The 22,196-nt window shown below is 34.3% G+C and overlaps 2 protein-coding genes across 2 annotated transcripts in view; one reads left to right on the forward strand and one right to left on the reverse strand.

Moving 5' to 3' along the window:
* Positions 1-343: 343 nt before the first annotated feature.
* Positions 344-14,135, forward strand: LOC142355178 (uncharacterized). The gene is made up of 8 exons (XM_075407428.1): positions 344-1,294; positions 3,971-4,094; positions 5,940-6,038; positions 6,480-6,659; positions 9,231-9,318; positions 10,124-10,221; positions 10,890-11,683; positions 13,524-14,135. The coding sequence occupies exons 1-8, from the start codon at positions 941-943 to the stop codon at positions 13,992-13,994; spliced, it is 2,208 nt and encodes a 735-aa protein (XP_075263543.1). The 5' UTR covers positions 344-940; the 3' UTR covers positions 13,995-14,135.
* A 1,987-nt stretch (positions 14,136-16,122) lies between these two features.
* Positions 16,123-22,196, reverse strand: part of LOC142355179 (uncharacterized) — a gene marked incomplete at its 5' end in the record, with an annotated part of 8,378 nt that continues 2,304 nt past the window's right edge. The window contains 2 exons of the mRNA XM_075407429.1: positions 16,123-16,422; positions 18,955-19,101. Of these exons, the coding sequence (XP_075263544.1) occupies positions 16,159-16,422; positions 18,955-19,101 (411 nt within the window). The remainder of the gene's footprint in view (positions 16,423-18,954; positions 19,102-22,196) is intronic.

Here is a 22,196-nt window from a genome sequence, read left to right on the forward strand (position 1 = left end):
TCATCTTTTCAGAAGCAGGAAAACAATTAAAGAGGCTTGCATCAAATAGTCTCCATGCAAAATTTTAAGCATGTAATTTTCAGAATCTTCTCCTGCTTTGTATTAAAAGGAATGTTGCACTCCATGACCAAGAAAAATGTCCTTGAAAACAGCGAATGGAAATGAAAAGCTAAAGGGAAAGCATTCCAATACCTGCGCTACCTGCTCTGGTTTTATACATTTTTTGTATATACATCCAGCACGTGACCATATACTGCTATGCTACTATAAATACACACCTTACCATGAAAACATTTAAAACAGAATGTCAACTGTATTTGCATTCCAAATTGTATTTCTTTGAGAGCATTTTGCTTAAAAGTTTAGCTCTCTTTATAAATATTACTTTATATTAAGATATTGCTTCGCATGTTTTTATGCTGCGCATCCTTTTTTGATTTTTTAAAGTTTTATTCATCAAAATTGTTTGTTTCTGGCTCAAACCGTGCCGTCATATTAGAAAACCAGTCTTTTTTCTCACGCATTTTTTTTTCAAAAGAGTGTATATGTAAAACGATGTTATATCTGTAAAAGATTGTAATTGTTGTTAATTATAAAGCAGTGATTGTGACCAACAAATACTTATTCAGCGCCAAAACCGTTCATACTGACCCGGGTGAAATCTGTATATTATACCATTGGAGCATCTAAGACACCGAACTATAATTACCAATCAAGTCTAGAAACATAACCTGATTTGAATTGAGGGCAAACAATTTAATTCACCTATTGATTTGTTGAAACAATATTGTGCTGTCATTTTACAAGCGAGTGTTCTTGAGTAATCAGCATATTGCAAAACTTGACGTAGTGTTGATTTATCTTGTACCAACTCGCTTTTTATCCAAATTATCTTGAGCTAACTTTGGAGCAAAATCGAGGAATTTAAATAAATTCCAAAATGGGCTCCGAACCATTCAACGTCGAGGACTTTCTGGACACTGCGATTAACAGACGATGCGACCAAAAAATCACATTTTTCGCTGGTGCTGGAATATCAATCGATTCTGGCCTTCCAAATTTTGTCACTTTCGGACGAAACATGATTCAGAAGATATGCGGCGATTCAATTGATTCTGTTATAACTAGTGATAAACTGGACAAGTTATTATTTTTATTGAGGCCTGAAGTGTTACTACAGACTTTGTCGACTACTTTTGGGGAGGGAATGTGTGAGTTTTCCGAGTGGCTTGTTGGCGAAACTCCAAACCCTAACCACAAATTTCTAGCCAGAGCTTTGAAAAATGGACATTTGGTAAGATTGGCATTAGATTTTTGAGCATTCGTGCTTCTTAAGAGCTTCTTAAGAGTAACACGCGTCTTAAGAAAAATAACCAAGCAGGGAATTCTCGAAATATCCAAGCAGGGAATTCTCGAATTCCCTAAATTCTGTTCCAGATCATATTGTGATGTCAAGCAGTGCTATGTCTAAATAATGATTGTGTTGCCTCAGGAATGATCAAATTTTCAAAATAGTGTTTCTTGCAAGATTCGACTGTCAACGTCTGGATAGTGACTGCTATAAAAGTAAAAATTGACGCGGACGTGATGAGTACGTTTACAATTTTTTTTGAATGAAATTCACTATACTATTCTAGAACCATTTTGCATCAAATCGATCACTGCTATTCTAAAATAAACTCCGCTAATTTTAATTTATTCATTAGCAATCGTCACAAATTGTCGCAAAGTTATGAACAAACTGCATTGAATGTGGCCAATGCGGTGAATTTGAAGAAAATGCAATTGTTAAAAGTAAATTTGAATTAAATCTAAGTTTTTTCACGGTTTGGACTGACCGATTGGCTGTCATAATTTTCTGCGCCGGCTGAGTAACGTGTTTCCAATTCATTTTCATTTATTTAGATTTTTCATTGATGCTAAATAAATATCAAAACTGTGAACGTGCAGTAATCAAATTGCAATTAATAACCATCCCAGATCAATAAAATTCAGATATTAGTGCACTCAAAGTAGTTTGTGCCTTGGCATAAAACTCACTCATCTAGCTGCATTTGTTCGAAAAAAGACCAATTTCGTCAATCTGACCAGATTGCGCGTGATAGTTCTCGTGTGACCCTGGCCAGTTCTTGACAAGACCTTTCTCCAGACTTTGAGAGCTCAGACTAACCTTTGATTATTTCATACAAGAACAACGTGAAATCGGATTGGAGTTTGTACTGACCAGGTTCCAGACACTCCTGCTTTTTTTTCGCTTAACTGTCACTTTGAGGACACACTTATCCAATTCCCACCAAAAATTTTCAAAATAGAGGTTGTATTGAACTGGGTTATGAACATTAAATTGTCAGTAACAAAAAATCGGAATTCTAACCTAGTGATTAACAAATTCAAAATTTTACAAAAATATTGCAAGACATCTTGCAAGAGAACACATGCCTCCAGCAAGATTCTTGCAAGATTTTAAATTCTGCTCGCATTGTTTGGTATCAAAACATTTTTATTTCCTAGCAGGGGGCAACTGATAGAAAAGCATAAAAAAGTAATAGTATCTCGGAAAATCATCTCATGACAAGATAAATAACCGACAGTGAGATTCTTCCAGTATAAATTTTTTCTACCCTCCTCTACTTTCATTTCAGTCTTCGCACAGGTAGTGGAGCAGTTACATGAAATAGCCATAAGAGAATTCAGCAGAGCATTAGGTTAAAAAATATGGCTCGAAAACTCTCTCTAAAACAATAGAAAACAAAACGAAGCAAAACAAATAAAAAAAGCGAAACAAAGCAAAACAAAGCACAGCGGAACAAAACAAAACAAAACAAAACTCATTACGTTGCTAACATCTGTTGGAATGGTCTCAGAGTCAATTCAAAAAACAGATTTTCGAGATTTTCCAGCATGATCTGTTTTTTTTCTACCCTCTTCCTTTTTCATTCGGGGCTTGCAACAAGCAGTGGCGGAGTATAAAATAGATATAGAGTAAATGAACAGAGAACTAGATAAAAAACTTGTCTTAAAACCTACCAAAATTGAGTTTTTTCTATAGCAACAAAATTTAAAGGCACATTGTCTGCTTCAATTATTTGTTTTTTTTTTGTGCAAAATATCAATATTGCAAATTTTTCCCCACTTTTCAGTTCCCTAAAATATTCCGTGAGAAAAAATAAACGAACAAAACTAATTTAAAAGTAGTTGAGTTTATCGTATATTATTTAAATTGATGTTAAAAAATTTATTTGATTTCGAAGTCCTGCTAGAAATTTGCAAGATTGTTGCAAGACTTCCCGTTCAAAACGTAACTTTAAAAAAAGTCCATTGGAATCGTATCTGCTGATCAAAATTCTTGTAAATGTCAATACATTTGTTCTTCAGTCGGACTGAGGTACCAAAATATATTCAGAAAAATTCTTCAGAATTTAAGAACTTTCAAGATTTTTGCAAGGTTTCTAATCAGGACTGAAAAATTTTCCATCAATTTCAGTTTTGTAACTTGTTTAATAAACAATAATTAGCTTAACATGACAGAGGTGATTTCTAAAACGATACGACCCTGGTTCAATCTTTTGCTTGGATTGATATCATGCTAGATTTTTGCAAGAATCTTGCAAGTTTTGAATCATCTTGCAAGATTCTTGTAAGACTTGAATCTGCTCACCACTAGGGTAGATATCTCTCACGTGACATTTTTTTCATTTAACAGCGGCTTGGTTTGATTCGAAGGTGTTTTTGTTTCAATATTTTCACTAGAAAAATTTTCATTGGCGTCTTACGCCAGGTAGGTGACCACTTGCACCTTCAAAATACTAAGTGTCGTTTTTAACAAGTATCAACAATTTTTATTTACATTTTTGTGATTAAATAACCTCCAGTTGAGTTTTTTAAAAAACTGAAGTTTTATTGCCTTTTGATAATAATCAGTGAGAAATGTAACAAGTAAACTGTTTAGCACTATTTTTCTTTCCTTCAGGTCATAACTACTAACTTGGACATTTTGATAGAGAAAGCATACGAAGAGTTGACTGGCCAGCCTCCTCGCATCATTGTCACACCGGAAGAATTCAAACTGCTCTCCGAAGAACTGGAACAAACTGGTTTGTACACTGTTGTTCTCGTTAACACAAAATCCAAATTTGGTAACATAGGTTTCCGTCATTAGGATCCAGGATTTTTTCCGTTTGTGCCCCCTCCCCCCCCCCCCCCCCAGTACGTTATACCGTTAGACAACCCCCCTCAGTTACAGAAATTCGTTTCATTACATAGTACTATCATGCAAAAAATGGTACTTGCGTTTGGGGTTTGCATACCACTAAGCTGGGGGTTGGGGGGGGGGGGCACAAACGGAAAAGATCAGGATCAAGTCATTAAGAGAAATCCAAAACAATATTTTGAGCCACATAGTGTATTACCGCTAAGTTAAATCTAAGTTTGAGGAATTAATCGACACCTGAGAGATAAGCTGCGTGATTCACACACAGTCACTTACCTCGTGAACTTGTCACTGCGTGAGACTGAGCTCTGATTCAGGCTGACCACAGCCTCCCCAATCTTGGCTGAAAAGGTAGTATCTCGTGAATGATACACGCAAAAAGTGACAAACCCCAGTTGTTCTGGAGTTTTTCTGTCGTGTAAGATCTGATAAGATGCTGATCAAAAACCTTTATCGTGTAAGATCAAAAACCATACTTATCAGATCTTATAAGATAATAAATCAATTTTGCTGAATTGTTATCTTATAAAATCTGATAAGTGCCAGATCTTACAGATCGTACACGATACAAGTTCGCCTAGGGCAGAATTTTTATCGTGTAAGATGATCTGATGCGAATTGTTTTAATGAATCCAATATTGTCTTATAACGTAGTCAAGTTCCTTTGAAAAAAAATTGGTCAACTAACCAATTATGAAATAAAAAGTTGTTTGTTGATTCTATTTTGGCGACAGTTATTTTATGAGTCTCCACTAGGTACTATGGCTCAACATAGAAGTTCATGATAGTTTTGGTCTTTGAAAAAAAAATCGGCCTAGTTAGACCACAGCCTTATAAAATTCCTTTGATACTCCAATAACCTTTTTCACAATCTCTTATAATCTCAAAAGGCAATATAAGGTAATTTTCTCTTTGTTGCCCTGACAATTAAGAGTTGCATGCTGTAGTGTTTGGCTACTGCTTGAAAACAACTCTGAATTGTCTTCATTTTGAAGAAAAAGCAATACCTAAAGAATTTTAATCGGATAAAATCTAATAAAAATGATATCCAAAAGATGAGTCATAGCTTTCTGAATCTTTATCTTATGAGATATTATCGAATTCTTTTAAGATCTTACACGATAAACATTTTTTGACAGGCTGAATTTTTATTGTGTAGGATCTGATGAAAGATTTTTTATCGTTTAAGATCTTATCACAAGAATTTTTACGGTGTAAGATTTGACAAACTTTTTATCAGATCTTATAGGATGTATCCATTTGCAGGTTATAAGCAAGATGGTTTTGTCAGATGTTTGTCAGATCTTGCACGATAAATATCCTGAGAACACTGGGGAAAGTGAGAAAAAAGCGAATCATCACCTGAAAAAGAACAGTCTTAAAAATAAGAAAAAGGGATACTGAGAAAGGGCCACTTTGGCCTTATGCTGTTTCACGGTGGTTACGCAAAAAATACACTTGTTTACTATTAATTGATTATCTGTCACAACATCAAAACTGCGATTATGGTAGGATCCCAAATTAAGGTCCCCGAAGAAATCAAGTATGTCCAGATCGGAGATAGATGCACGAAGGGGGCGTCGTGCATTCGAAATTACATGATCTAGAAACATCGAAAAACGCATGTAATTTTGAAATTGAACCCATCAAAGGCTTGAAGTACGGACAGTTTACGTCTGGCAGCTCAGCCTGCTAAAATCTGTAGCAAAAACCTGCTTTATTTTTAAAGGTGTACCGTCTTGCCCTACAATTCTGAAGCCACATGGAACTGTGGATACAAGATACAAAGACGCACAGAGAAGATACGCGTCGGTTCGAGTCTGTCTCGGTGAGAATTTACCTCGTTTTTTCCAATAATTAGCTACAACAACACAAACCAAATATGTAAATCCTTGCTTTGCTCAGTACGCATAAGATCTTTAACAGCTGTTTGGGGATTCCAATCAAATAATCAAAAATGTTTCACTCAAGCTATTTTTTCAAATCGGTTGAGTGGTTTTTTTTAAGATGAATGAGCATTTATAAATTAAGTTATAAGTTGCAAACATTTATAAAATAATCCGAATAGTTGGCAAAAAATTTGAAAATTGTTGTAAGAAGTTGCAAATTTATTTAAAAAATTTGAATTCGATTGAGTTTTTTAAGCGTATGACAGGTTTAAAATTTGAAATAATATTTGACGTCTGCAGGTTTACAGTTCTTCCGTTAATTTACAAGACCAGTTATAAATTAATGTTATACACAACTCTATACCCTGACACTTTTTCAGACCAAGTGGGTTTGGGACTTACGCGTGAGTGTCGTTCCTCAGTGGAGCATTACATAAAGACTACTCCTATGGTGTTCATGGGGTATAGTGGGTGTGACCACTTCTCCTTAACTCCTGTACTCACTGTCACCCCAACTGAGCACAAGTCCATATGGCTCTTCCACGACTGGGTTAATGAAGGTAAATGGCACTAATATAAACAATTTTGGCTATGTTTTGGCAAAGTATTAGAAAATTTTAAAGTATTCAGCAAAAAATTGCTGGATTTTCTTTTATCAGAATTTAAACAAAAATTGACGATTATTTTTCTCAGAAACTGATACCAACCATTGCCGAAAACTTTCTCGTCTTTATTTTTGCAAAGCTATGCTGAGATATTCAAAATTATTTTTTTTTCGCTTGTTATTGATCGAAGGAAGCAAATCGCTAAAAAAATCTATGCATAGAAAAAAAAACACGAGAAATAATTAGTCCTACAAAAGAGCGACCCGATTCAATGGCTTTTTGAACTCAGGGGAAAATAAATGATTCTCTTAAAAATTTGAAAAAAAAAGTTTTGTTTTCAACAATTTTACCGATTCTTGAGAAAATAAACGCCTCGTTTAGACTTAGACTTTCGCTCGTATTTTTCTTAGTTGATTCTACGAATGAGCAAAAACGTTGATTACAATTTTAATTGGGTTGTGCACTGTTCTGTATGTATAAATAAGTACAGTGAATTATTGTAACATTTTGCTTTGGATAGCGGCAATTTGCTATGACAAGTTCTTTCCCCCTTCCCCGCATCTCTGCATTCTTTTATTAGATATTTTAAGCTGTTATTTTCGGTAAAATTTGCTGTAAATTGCTTTCAACTCTGTTTCACAGATTGAAAGGTGGAGATGAAATCCTTAGCTTCGCAGTTTTTACAAATTGTAACCCGTTTTGGAGCCAATCTCATTTTATTTAGCAATTTTTACCACAACATTTTGATCGCGGAGTTCTTACGTAAACATGATTGTTCATGACATACTTTGCCATTGTATAAATTACCTTCAACTCAGTGAAGTGAAAACTCGCTATGACTCACTTTATTGATAGGAAGTGCATTAAAAAACAAAACAAAAAATACACGTTTGCTCAGATCAGAAATTTACTGATACACCTCGGAAGTATTTTTTGCAAATTAAAATTGTATATTGCAATTAGTTGTACTCTGAATAAACTAGGAACTCGTTAAAAGATTTTTGGCTGTTGTTTTCTGTTGTCATCGTCAGAAAATACTTCCTTAAACAAAACAAAGCAATAGTATTCATTTCATTTCGCCATAACCGTGGTGTCAAAAAGCCGAAACAGATAATTGACGATAGAAAAAAAATTGCACAGAAATAGATACTCAATTGTTTTCAAGATCATAGCTGACAACAATTCTCGCTTTGAATTGTTTTTTATCGAAAATCAATGCACCAAAATCATATCTTCCCGTAATTATCCAAATGTCGTTCAATTTGAAATCGCATTTTAATTTGAAAGAAAAATAGTCATTTGATGTTTAAATTGCAACAAAGAGAAGCAAAAAACTATTGAATTTGAACATTAAAGAGGAGAACATTTAATAAAATAAATACATTTTCACTCCATTTACAAAAATAACAATTTTGAAAAACTTAATTGGTAAAAATTCTCAATTGCAAGTGATTGTACTCATGATGAACTAAAAATTCGGTAAAAGATTTTTGACAGTTGCCTTCTGTAGCTGTTTTCAGAAAACCGATTTAATCAAAGCAATAAGCGTTTATCAATTTGTGATGCCATGAATGGCGTCTTCAACGAGACAGATAATTTTAGAATCAGATAAGAAAAATTAGCACATTAGAAAAATAATTAGAGAAAAGTTGAAAAATCAATGTTGTCAAGATCAAAGCCGAAAAAAGGTTCGCTACGAATTGTGTTTCATTGAAATTCCGTGCGCCATAAAAATAGCTATTTTTCAAATTTTGTTCTGTTTGAAATCCCAATTTAAATTAATTGAAATATTGCAATTTGATGTTTCAAATTCAACATAGAGCAGCAAAAATATATAATTGAGTCCAAACAAAAGAGTTGATCATATAATAGAAAAATAGAAAGCGTCATGCAAATTTTAATTTCCCATTTTTTGTAATTTTTGTATTTTTTAAAAAATTATGTAAGAAAAAAACAAGTATCAATATTATAACTACTGAAAAAAAATTCAATTTTTCTTTTAAATGCTGAAATTGCTTGATGAGTTTCATTAGTTTTTTATGCACTTCAAAATTGAATATCAAACTTCAAATTTCACTATTTCTCTCATTTTAAACTGCTATTTCAAAATACAGAATGATTTTCTAGCGCTTTTTTTAGAAATTTTTTTTACAACTAGTTTCAATTTTTCTACACGTATTTTTGAATGAACCATTTCCTTTACGAGTTTCAATAAGCCCTATTTTATTGAAAACTTAATGAAAACTTTTTTTGCTTTTTGTGTAACCTTATTTTGTTGACAATGACTACAGAAAGCAACTGCCAAATATCTGATAATCAGTTTCTATTTTATCACAGTTACAACTAACGACTGCAATTGATAACTTCCCTTTTTCAATGACTTCTTGAAACATCTGGATCTTTCTATGAACTTTCAATAATTCGGTGTTTAAAGAGTTCTTGTTAAGCGTAAAGGGTGTCTAAATTGTCAAGGAAAATGGTTTATTTTAAGGAAATTGTTTCATTTTATACTTTCTTCTTTTTCAGTGATTGAGTCGCACGAGCCTATCAGAAAAGTGTACGAAGACATCATCCAACAAGTCTACTGTGGAAAGGTGTATGCTGATATTAACAGGCAAGTTTTTCTGCAATGATTTCCTCCCCTAATGAAAGAATAAGCTCCCGAGGAATGTTTGTTGACACTGCTTGGAAAACATACAGACAGTTTTCTACACGCATGACGACAGTCTAATTTTGTACAATAATTTGAAGTCAAAAATGAACCTAGAAGAGTTTCAGGCACGCATCAATAAAATGATTTTAGTGGTTTTTGCATTGCTCTTATAGCTGCGTTCTGTTGAGACAGACATAGTTTTGATGAATGAAGAGATATAAAGCAATATATTCGTCAGACTACACGATTTGCAATAGCAGTTCTGACATACCGATTTTTCAACGCATAAACAAAAGTAATGGCTACTTTATATAGAAGCTGTTTATAATTGATAGCATCAACCATGAATCAAGAACCGCCCATATGTTTTGCTAAAGTTTTTTAATGGTGAATTTCTCTCCCTGACTTGGTGATCTCTCGGAAATTAGGGAAAGACTATTGCTTCTGTTAAAATCCAGCAATGCTTGACCCCAAAAACATTACTTAAACATAATTTGGTCAATTGTTACATGCCACGGTTCTTTCTAAATATTTTGAGTAATACGGTGGCAAAATAATACAACGCATTCCAAAATTGATCATGCAAGGAGCATACATTATGGCATACGCTTTAATAGGAACGATGGATGGCGCTCATCAATGGGCCAAAAAACGCCAATGGTTTGGAACAGGGCGGTTGAATAGCAACTAAAAAACCGGCTATTTATGTGAATAATTGGGAAAGAGGACCATATATGGTTTTAACCTGATTATTCATTTTGTTCAGAGGCATGGAACTTCATGCAGTGTGTGATATCCTTCTGTCTAAGAAGAACATTGTCCAGTGGAAGGGTGACGTCAGCCAATTGTTCCGACAAACCACAGGTAAGCCACAATATTTCTAGTTGTTATCAATAGATCTTGGTACAATCAATTTTCCGATCAAAACATGCGTGTTGATTTTGCAATTAAATGAGTTCCATATAAACTGGTAAAGGAAGACAACAAGGAAAAGTGATCCCCTGTTGAGCTGCTGACTTCTTGATTACGTTGACTTCGTGTCTTTCCCATTTTCGCCCCTCCCCAACAAAATTATAGCCCCCAGCCCCAATTATGATGTACATTTTATGACCATTAGGCTGGGGGGGGGGGGGGGCTATAATACTTGCAAATAACCAGTATGTAACCAAGTTGAGAGGGGAGGGGGATGGAGTATAATTGGATAGACGCCGAATTCTGCTCTTCCCTTTTAGACTTTAAAGCACCAGAACCAAAAACCCATCATCTCAAAATTTTGTAGCATGAGAATTCAGCCCAGAACAATTGCCTATCAAATTAGTGTTTACCTCATCATAAAAAAGCAGAATGAAATGAAAAATGTGAACTGATTTTTGGATCTTTGCCATTGTAGACCCCCCCCCCCCCCCAAAGACATTATAGCCCCGCTCCCATTATGGTTTTTTTTGGGGGGGGGGGGATATAGGATATCTGACAGCTGGGGGGGGGGGGGGGGCTTTAATAGAAAAGACCCAAATTTTCAATGAAAATTTCAGGCGATCTGTCATTTCAACGCCAGCCAAGCATCAAATTCGAGCCTCCAACTTGGGTTCAAAATGTCTCGGAATTCCAGAAATATTTAATGGCAGCTCGACTTTACAAAAAAGCCGGTCAAAAAACGGATTGCCTCGAAAGTGCTGAAAAGGGCTTGAAGTGTCTGAACAAAGATGACTCTAAAACTTCAGAAGCTGACTTGATTCTGCTAGTTGCAGAAATTGAAATGGAGAAAAGTACCCCGACAAGCTGCGAAAAAGCCATCGAGTTGTACGAGAAATGTATTTCGGCTTATCAAGATTCTGCTAACGTGTCGGGACAAAACGAATGCGCGATCGAAATCGTCAATGTATTACGACGGAATCGCCGTTTCGAAGAGGCGATTGTTAAATTAGACGAATTGGAAACTAAAATTCAGGATGCAGAACATTATGAAAGCTTGAATAAACATCTGATTAGGATTAAGTTAATGCGGGGATTGATTCTGGCATTTTCTGGCAATAAAGCGACGGAAGATAAACAAAAAGCGGTCGAAATTTTGAAGCAAGCTGTGGAAAAATGCGGCACAAGCGGATTCGTTCTTCTGGAATCGTCATGTTTGAATTCTTTAGGCCTGGTTCTTTTCCAAGTTTCAGGGGAGAGTTTGGATATGTTACAACAAGCTGAAAAGTACTTGTTTGACGCGCTGAATTTGAATGTTTATTGTGGACAAACAAGGTCATGTTTCCAACAGTACAGGAATTTGGGTCTCGTTCACGCAAAAATGGCTTCTATGAACCCTGACCCTGAAATGAAGGTAGTGAAATTTATTTTTAATATGAAAATTTTAACGAAATTTATGAAAATTTATGAAAATTTTTTATTAATATACTTAATTTATGAAAATAATGCCTAGTTATACCACTCCTTCTTTATATGCTAGAAAGTCGTAATTTGCAACACAAACTTTCAATATAGTTTAAAAATTAGCAATGGAAAATGAAAACTTTGTGGTGAAAATTTCATATAGTCCAGAGGAATATGTAAACTCTCGTTAGTTTTTTTGGCATCCAACTTAAAATAGTCAGGGATTATTATTCAGTTTTGTCGTCATCATTAGATTTGGAAAAAGTTCCAACTAAATATCCGGTTATAACATAAAAAGAGTTTCGTATAAAAAACGACCGAAATTGTTAGTATTTTTAGTTGAAACATTTTGTGGCGCATGTCAGGAAAAACAATTGGCAGTTTATTTTGCGATATTTTCCCACTTTTCACGTTTCACCAAATTCCACGATGACATATAGTTACTCAAAACACGGAAAAAATTACTTTTTCATTAAACGCTTAAAATTTGTAATTAGTATTCACAAATAAAACTAACTCAACTCAACCATTTCAGGCATTTAACTGTCCTAAAAACTTTTTGCCCGATTTTTGTTAGTAATTACTTAAGACCAACTTCAGAGACTTAAGTGTTCTTGTATTGTGTGCCTTTAGTTTCAACCCTTACAACTCTAATCTTAAAACATTGGGCGTGAAAATAAAGGACAAATTGAGTATATAGTCGGAAATGCCCAAATCGGCCACATATTCTTTGGATTAATTCTCTTTTTTGCATATTATCGCCATTTTTATTTGCACTTCTTCGAGAATTTTATGCAAGATAGATAATTGTTGCTAAAATTTCGTCTTTAGCTTGTGGTAACATTTAAATGAATAAACTTTATTTTTTGTCAAAATTTTTCAAAAGTATTATACATAGACAGTTATAGAGAATCAGCTCAGTATTTTTTAGGAAGTTCTCATATGCTCATATGAAAATATAAACCAGACCTTTTTGTAAATTTTGGTGTTTAGGTTTTGAAATTAAACATGCCATATGGTGTAATGATTTCTAGCGTTTGAAAAGCAAACATATCAAGGATTGGTGTCGTCACCGGAATATCAAAGACTTGAAGGCTATCATCGTTTTTGCAAAACTAAAATTGATCATACTGACATTTTCGTTTCATTCAAACTTAACGTTTTTGAATCAGAAATGACATGAAGATGACTGTTGGTAAGGGTGTTGAATCTCAGACCGTTTAGAGATTCAGTGGTCTTTCAAAGAAAAGCCTAATCTACGTGGATTTTTTTTACGAATTTGGGCTCAAAAAGGCCACCAAATCAATTTTAATTCAAAAAAACTAATTCGAACTCAAAATAAAAGAATTTTTTTGCAGTATTTTTTATTCCCGTTTTTCTATGGCAAGCAATCACTGCGTTGATTTCAAAACAGCAATTAACTGTCAGCTCAACTGCCGGCGCAAAAATTGGCTTGAACAAATATCATATTGATGCGTTTTTTGCATATATTGATGCGTTTTGAACACACTTTGTTGTGACCGATGATCAGACCGTTTTTAATTGCTTTCGAATGATATTTGAAACTGTTAATGCAAATGTGTGTTTTTAGGCAATTTTTTTCTTGACCCTTTTCGGTAGAAATTTTCAGTTTCTTCTCGAGTGACTTTTTCCACGCTTGACTTTTTGAGTGATTTGGATTGGAATTTGAATTTGAATCACTACAAATCTTGCATTATTTTCATTCAAAATCATACTGCTAAAGAGTTACCCGTTTTCTCCTTTGATTTCATCAGTTCTTTTGTTTTCAGAAATCACTATACGAAAAAGCCCTAAACGATTTCGAAAACACTGAGAAGTACCTACAGCGAACAACCGCTGGATTCATGGAAGGTGAAATGCTGGAGTCGAAATTCCGACAGGGCGAAACTCTCGTCCGGCTCGAAAGGTTCTCTGAGGCCTTTGACATTCTTCTGCATGTGATATCGCGTCGACAAGCAAATAAAGACTGGCACAATGAAGCGAGAGCGATAGATTTGGTCCTACAAACTGACAAAACTGAGCATTATTGTCAATACATGGGTAGGCTGCTGGATATTTACTACTCGGTTTTGAAAGACGAAAGCAAAATGAAACTCGTCAAATCGCAAGGGTTTCGGTTTACGAACGCAAAAGACTTCTTCGATAATGCGATTTCAAAGGCCGTATTAATCAAAAGCCCAGGATTAGCCACTGATATGAAAACATGCTGCGATATGCTGGAAAAAGCGAAAAACTCATAATTTAATATCTGGAAACTTGAAGTTTCTTTGAAAATATACGAAGACACAATTCTGAATCTAATTCAATCTAAATGTTTACATATCATCTGTTGTCATTTCTTTTCTCGTGGTTATGATTTGTCAAATAATTATTTCAATGTATTTTGGTTTTGTTCTGGATTAACGGGCACATTATTAATTGTTTTCGAACGAAGTTTGAAGCAATTATTGTAAACATGTTGGCCTGTTTTGTGCAAAATTTTCGCTTGCAGTTTTTGACTTTTCGAGTGACTCTTACGCCCTTTGTTTTTTCTTTTTCGGTGATCTAAATCTCTGAACACAAATGTGACGACAGTTTGGAGCTAAAAGTCAAATGAAAAGTGCGCCAAAATTGGTGAATTTTTTTCACTTTGAGTGTGCTATTAGTGATTTTAGTGGTGTAAAAAACTGATAATGTCAACTGAAGCCCTCCTTAATGAATATAACTAGTTATTATCCCGAATGAAGCACAATAGATTCCATATCTCACTAGTTCGAGAGCAACTCTTCCAACGTTAGTTGACCTTGTTTATTAATTGCTCTCAAACGAAGTTTGTGGCAATTACTTTTAATCCCGTGGTCTTTTTGAATGTGATTTTTTGCTCGACAGATTTTTTGTCTGACCCATTTGACTTTTCGTCCTCAGAAACGGGATAAGCAGGTAGAGCTCCAAGGGTATTAAGTTCTCAGTGTATTAAGTTCTCAGGGAACTTCTTAGTATTTACCACCTTGAGGGGTAATGCGTTTGGGGATCGGGCGCATGGGGAATATTAGAGGAATTTAGCGTACTCCGATCCCACATTTTTAAGAGTGCTAATTAATAGGGGAATTATGGAATATTTTGATCTCATTTTCCTAAATTATTAACTCTACTACGGAGGTTTATTCATCAACCATTCTTTGAATTTAATTGCGGGTAAAACCAGATAAATGTGAATGAAAATCTCTTCCCAAAGGGAAGAAGCGTTGACCGTACATATATGCAAATTTCCGGCTGGAAATGATGCACTATTAATCATTGGTATGATTTCCGGGAATCCGACTAGTTTTTCCGGGAGACGATGCACTATGCGAACTTTGACATTATCCTTACTTTTCCAATTTTTTCAGTTGTCTTATTGAGAAAGTTTGGAATCTTACTCTCACTCACGGGAGATATTCATTGTTGAAATCTAGATAAAAATAGAAATCAAGCAGTTAGTATGAAACGTTCATGGATCGATGAAAAGTTACCCCGTTATGACTCAAAATAGATACAAATTTCATTCAAGATGTTTTTTGTTTTCGTGTGAACATTTTTGTTCGTGATCCATTCGTTCATTCGCATTTCGGATCTGATCCGCTCATTGCAAGAGTAATTCTATTCGCACCGACTCAACGCTTTCACAGCCGAAAAAAATATAGGAGTCGATGAAATGTTTCGTACTGATGTGTCCAAGCACTCAAAAATCAAAACAGTGGTAAATTTGAGTGGCGAATTTTTCAGCGCATTTCAGCATATTTTAGAGCATCATTATGTTGTTTTTTAGCTTAATTTTTTGAGAGTTCAGCTCATATCAGCGCATTTCTTAAATAATTTTTGAAGAAATTGTCGACTTAGGTAATGAGGTCAACTTTTTCCAAGTATAACGCAGATCGTCCACTGGATTGCTGCAGTGATTCAAGAGAATTATTTGCCTATTCATTTCATTGTATAAACTGGATTTAAAACAAAACTTTGGTAAAAAAAATAGTTACCGTCAGGGGAAAAATGGGTACATTGAAGGTCAGCGAAGATAAATACCAATATAAAAATCATGATAACTTTGAGAACAAAATGAACGCAAACTTTTTTTTATCATTGAAAGCTTCTCTTTGACAAAAACATTTTTCAGCAATGCAGTCACCCTTTTATTCAGTTTTTAACGCTTCTTTTCGATCCGTTCAGTACACAGCATTAGGCATCTAGCGGCACCGATATTGTTATTATAATTACTAATTCACTTTTTTAGATGGTTCCCCTTTTTGTATCTGAAAAATGGACTTTTAATTAATCCTGTTAATTCTTATAAAATTTATTTGAAAAATGTTTGTGGTTAAATCTAAGTGCGTAGATTTATTATGGCGCCGGCAGACGCTTGTATAAAGATCTGGATTGAACTCTCAATCACTGCCCGGTTACAACTGTTCGTTCTCCCTTTGTCAATCCGAGTGATTTTGTGAATGCGTGTCGCATTGTTCGCATTGTCATGAAAATAGGGCCCTGGATCAAGACCGAAACTGATCCGCTTAAGTAACCCAGGGCTCCAAGGGTCAGCTGGAAATCACGCTGGGTCTCTCCAGACATGAGAATGAATGCAACAAGCAGAAGATACTGGACAACAGCAAAGATTGAGTAAATGACTCCGTTGATCAGCAGTGCCCTAGTTACCTGCAGAAAAAAAATTTTGTGAAATAAGGGTCAAGTCTAGTTAGTTCAAGTCTATTTTTGGAGTTAATTTTTAATAATTATAATGGAACCCAAAGGTCACCATAAAAACTGTCGAAAATTATTACTCTCTGTTATAGTTTCGATCAAACTATAGTCTCGAACTTAGTTATATTTATTAGAAAGAAAGTTTGACTTACCAGATTACTGACACAAGAATAAATTGATCCTAGTCACAAAATTTATATAAATGAATCGTCAAGAATTGGTGCTTAGAATCAACATTCGGTTCAAACTGGTGAATCTAGATAACTATTATTAGAGTGAGAGTGTAAATGCATACTATCTATGATATACCCTGCGACTGATTTCTAGGAAATTTGCAGATGCAAACCATATTGGGTAGCCCTTGCAACCCCCACCATAAATCATGGTGCTAAGATTAGTTTTGCATCTTTTCTTTCTCACACAGATAATGGTTATACATACAGCTGATTTTTCAGCCTTTTTCATCTCTAAAATCAAATCACAATCTAGATCTAATAATCAGATCCCTCCTGTAAATATCTCAATTCTGCTGTAAAATATCATTTTTGTTGTTCTCCCATTTTGAGAAATTAATTTTTCTGGGTAGTTAAAAACGCTTTTTGTTCCGCTTGCGATAATCCATAACCAAATACTCATTAACGTTCATATGAGTTGTAACGGGTTGTTCGTACATCCATCATATATTAGGTTAAAAGATCATCATCAGAAAAAATGAACCAATATTTTGCTTCCAAAAGCGTAAGCTAGAAATCGGAGAGTTCTCAACAGTTCTGGGAAATTTTTACTTGAAGTTCACCCCCAAACCACTCCCAATGCATTCTGCGCCAAAAACGAAAGTAAAGAGGTCTCGATGGATCTTTATTGCATACAAAGGAGAGGTCTGAGTTGCCGATAGTCAATTTCACTTACGTAGAGCATCGACAATTATTATTATCTATTAATTACTTTTGATTTATTTTTTGATTTAAAAGTATCGATAATTATTTTTGATTTGCTATATAATTAAATTAAACTCGAGTTCACTCTATATTTACAAACTTTGCTAACTTTGACACAGTTAAAATCAGTGCAAACCGTTGAAGATAGTAGCAATCCAGAAAAAATTCGCTTTAGAAAACAGGTAATTTGCCTATGACCATAGTTCAGATAAATCTCTGAACATTTCATTTGAAATTTATCAATAAAGCCTCTCGAAAAATTGAGGTGTAAGTTAGGTTTGTTGATATTTAGACAATATCTCATAACAGACTACTTTCGTACCATATGTAACACAGATTATATTCTAAATTGAAACAATTGTTTCCCAGAAAAACGAAAGGCTAAATCATTATAAGACAAATTTGTTCTCTATATTAAAGGACAGTATAATTACTTTCATTATTGAAAAAGATATAATGACTTGAAGAAAAAAATCAAGAAAAATTTTTGGTCGCTCGTTCAAAATAAGAGCATTGAAAATGATTTTTTCCAAATTAATTGAGATGACTCACAAAAATTGATAGAAGAAACGAGATTACTGCAAACTGCAAGGTGGTTAATGTCGTCAAAAACTTATCAATAGATCATGGCGAAGCCGAGTTGTTTAATAACTTCGTTCAATAAAACGAGTCATCACATACATTACGAAATCTTCTCCATGTTTTTAGACTACGAGTTTATCACAATCTATCATTACAACTGTTTATATCTAAACAGTGGTGAAAAAAAGTGTTAGAAACCGTTGTGTAATCACTGCAACAGTATGATAATGTAATGCAACTTTTGTCATCCAAACCAGGGTTGCCTGGAAACATTACCAGAGGGCTGTTTTTGCCCTCCCAAGTCTTCAAAGCTTACGTAAAGGGGTCATTCATATAAAAGCTCATTGATTATCTGAGGTCTGGTTTTACAGCTCTGCATGGATCAGTGGAAGTATGAATCTTTTCAGTATCTTTAAATTTTGATTGCAAATATTAATATTCCTTGATATAATATAAAAACTCAAGTTTTCATTACAGTTAATTCTCCACTGTCAGTTGTGCTGCATGGGAGAACTAAGATTTTCTCTAGGCATGAATGAAGGACCATAATCACTCCGTTGGTTTTTCGTACTTTATTAATATTGCCGAAATTAGCGACAATACGAAAATAACCGACCAAATTGCGGTTCCTTCGTCGCTAATTCCGGCAGCAAATTGTAGCGACAATAGTACTGCGAAAATGGGCGACTAATCCCCCCAATTCATGGGATTAGATTAGAGTCGGCGATGAGATCAGAGGGTTAGGGCCAATTAAAATTGTCGCCAGTTTTCGCACACTTTAAAATGCAGAAAATGGCAGACTATTAGGTACCAATTATGTACCCAATTTTGAGCATGTTGAACTTTTTCGCGCTCGCTTACTTTCTTGACCTTAATACATATGGATAGGTTATATGCGTAAAACAGCCATTTTCAGATTAAGTTTATACTCTAGCAAATCTGCCTTTTGCGATGTAAAAAAGTTTACCGATGTAGTTTGATTATCGTCATTTCTGGATCCACTTTCTCCTCTCTTCTTCAGTTTATGCACTAGCAAAAGAGTCAGAACCAGAATTGCCACAATTGCTGGAACGCCCAAGAATGTCGAGATCAAGTCCAGAAGTTGAGTGATGTTCTTAAAAAAGAAACAAGCAGGATGCAAAAGAACAACTTTAGACTACAACGAACAAATTTTGTCCAAGCGAAGATTATGGAAAAAAATTGCTTAAGTTAAAATTTTTGTGATAGCAGAACCAAATTAAATTTGGCGCAACAAGTTAGCGACGACGTTAAGCAATGAAGCAATTGATATGAAAAATTTCGAATGGGCACCAAACTAGTTTTTATAGAACCTTAGAATTGAATTAAGTTTTCGAGGCTTTGGTTGCCAATTCAACAAGGAGGCTCGATAATGTGCGTTCGCACATGATGTTCCAACCCGCGCTCATCTAAATTCTTTTTACTTAACTGTCAACCGGTAGAAACTTAACTACACAAATTTACTTTTTTTGTTCTTGATACATTCAATAAAAGTCAAAAACCAACCATTAGGACCTGTCTTTTGTTAGAATAAGCCACAGAAATGGATGAAATATAAAACAAAAATGGAAAGATTACAAACAATCTGCCAGAACACAAACTATTGAAATCTTTCGCTGTTATCTGATTTGTATATTTTTATTTCAAATGTTATTTAAACCAATTCAACTAAAATTATATTTAAAGATTAAATTTGTTCATTAGGGCTGTTATTGAAAGTCATTGGGATCTGTTATTACGCAAATGAGCTTAAAGAAGAGAAAAGGGACACAAACTTTGACCACTCACAAAACTTTTATTAAAACGCATATTGTCCAACAAACAAAACATCAGTTACGACGTAATATCAATAGACACGCTCAAATTTGAATTACAAGGTAGAGGATGGGATGTATTGATTATGAGAATCTGATACAAGTTGACAAACATAAAAAAGAAAATAAAAAAAATAAAAAAAAATTGTTCGAAAAGAAATATTATGATGAACTTTAAGGCTAGTTGCTAAAAACTTACTGCATGGAGTAACTTCTTTTTCCACCCTCAGTTTAAAGCTTATGAAACCGCGTAGCATTTTAAGACTACATAAAGAGTAAAAAACAGGAAAAACAACAAATTGGAAAATCAAGAGAAGTCCGTCGAAGCCGTTAAAAAATTAACAATTCAGTTAAAATTTTTTAAAGTTTTAAATCAATTTTCGACAACGTTATAACTTTTTTTTTGTAACATTTTGAATACTAAACAACCAACAAATATGAACATAGACTTTAAAACTACAAAATTTTTGCGAAAAGTCGTAATATCAAAGCCATAAAATTAGGAAGCTTTCGATAAAAATTAAGTTACAGTAAATTATGACCCGATGTGAAAGCAATACTTTTTTGTCATTCTTAAACTATCAATAAGTCAATAAGTCATTTCAATATGTCGTAAGACTATAAAACGGCAACCAACACAGGCAAAAACTAAAATTAGTTGACAAGTGCAAGAAGACAATGTCGAAAATATTAAAACCAAACGTTTTTCTCTGAAAAAATCAGCTATGATCAAGTGAACGTCTTCATTGAGCAAATAGGAACCGTCAATAATAGAGTAATGTGAGAAGTTTTCAATGGGAACCAAAATTATGAAAAAATAACCGAAAAGTAAAAAAAATATGAAAAGTAGAATCATTGCAGTCGTAAAAACAATAAAAAAGAGTTAGAAGACAAAACAGCTGAACAGATTAATTCTGGTTACAGTACCAAGGAGGTGGGCCCTGTCAAGTATGAGAACAACTTTCAGTACACAGAAACAAGAATAACGTCTGATAATTTTCAAAAAAAAATTCGTTTTTTTTTTTGAAAAATTATTCTGAAAATTATCCATTAGCTGTCCACTCAAATTGCTACATAGTTTCAATTACAGCTCTTCAGGAAACCTATTGTTCCTTTAGTCAACAATTCGGTGCCAAGGGACTAGAAAATTTTTACTAGAGTCTCAAAAAGAAAACGAAAATTTAAATGAAAATTACGAGATTTTGTAGTCGGAGCCATAAAAAAACATGAGCGATTCCTTGAAAGCGAATTATTTGTTCAATGGGCATCATTTGACTGTAAATGAGGTTTGTCATCAACAGAACCTTGATTTGAAAAGTGAACAGTCTCTAAATGACTTGAAAAAAAAACATGAATTGGTTTTTAAAATAACAGCTCTCAAAAACAAATCGATTTTTTTTTATAGTAAACTTCCCTATAAGACAAAAACTATTTGTGGGCCTTTCGTCTGTTAGAAACTCAAAATAGTTTCATTTGTATTATAAAACACAATTTCGATTTCGTATTTTGTAGAAAAAATCTTAATCCCAACAAAAATTACGCTCAAAGTGTACAAAATCACCAGAAATCACGTGTTCACACAAAACGTTAAACCTCGATAACTCCTCGAAAAAAACGAAATTCAATAAAGTCTTGTTAATTCTGAATTCTACGTTGGACGAGATTTTTAGTAATACCACTCACATTTTTCTGCGATGAATATATCGATCGGCCAAAATTTTCTGAACAAAAAAAACCCATTTGAGTATACAGTTCCTCCCCCCACAAGTGGGGTCGGAACAATTAATTGAGTGTCAAACATTATTGAGCAACTCTCTGCTAATATATAGTTAAAGCGTCGCTAAAACGTTGGAAGTAAGAACAGACATAGACCTGAGCGTACTTCAACATAACCATATGTGTCTTGTAGGATATTGCAAAAATAATCTTACATCTTGCAATATTTGGCAATATAACATTTCATCTCGCATTATCCTGTATTCTTGTAAGATCATACGAGATAGTTTGTTTTACAAGAATCTCGGCAAATTTTACAAGATTGTCCCTTCGTCTCGGCTAGAGTGACCATAGCCTGAACAAACTCCTCGCTTCAATGATCCTATTAAGTGAAAGTATCACATGTAAGAATTTCTCCGTAGCGCCCAAAAAACTACACTGCCCCAGAATAAAGGAAACTGAAATGTGGCAAATAATTATAAAATGCGCAACTGCGAACAGGGAGCTGGGAATCAGGGTTTTGCTGGTGCTGATACCACAATTCATGTCAAGTGCATAATTTCCCTGAGGCAACCCCTGTCTTCAAAGTTTAATTTCAAGTTTTTCTTCACTGAAACTTTTACTTTGTGTGTTAATCATTTTTGATCTATTCTACCTTCCA

Source organism: Convolutriloba macropyga, unplaced genomic scaffold, assembly GCF_964194025.1.
Source record: "Convolutriloba macropyga unplaced genomic scaffold, txConMacr16.3 SCAFFOLD_2539, whole genome shotgun sequence".
In the NCBI taxonomy this organism is placed as follows: domain Eukaryota; kingdom Metazoa; phylum Xenacoelomorpha; order Acoela; family Convolutidae; genus Convolutriloba; species Convolutriloba macropyga.

Bases quoted from the DNA above. Each gene is read 5' to 3' on its own strand.
- LOC142355178 (XM_075407428.1), top strand. From the start codon at position 941: ATGGGCTCCGAACCATTCAACGTCGAGGACTTTCTGGACACTGCGATT. The intron at 4,095-5,939 runs GTTTGTACACTG...TTATTTTTAAAG, and splicing joins CGAAGAACTGGAACAAACTG to GTGTACCGTCTTGCCCTACA. The intron at 6,660-9,230 runs GTAAATGGCACT...CTTCTTTTTCAG, and splicing joins CCACGACTGGGTTAATGAAG to TGATTGAGTCGCACGAGCCT.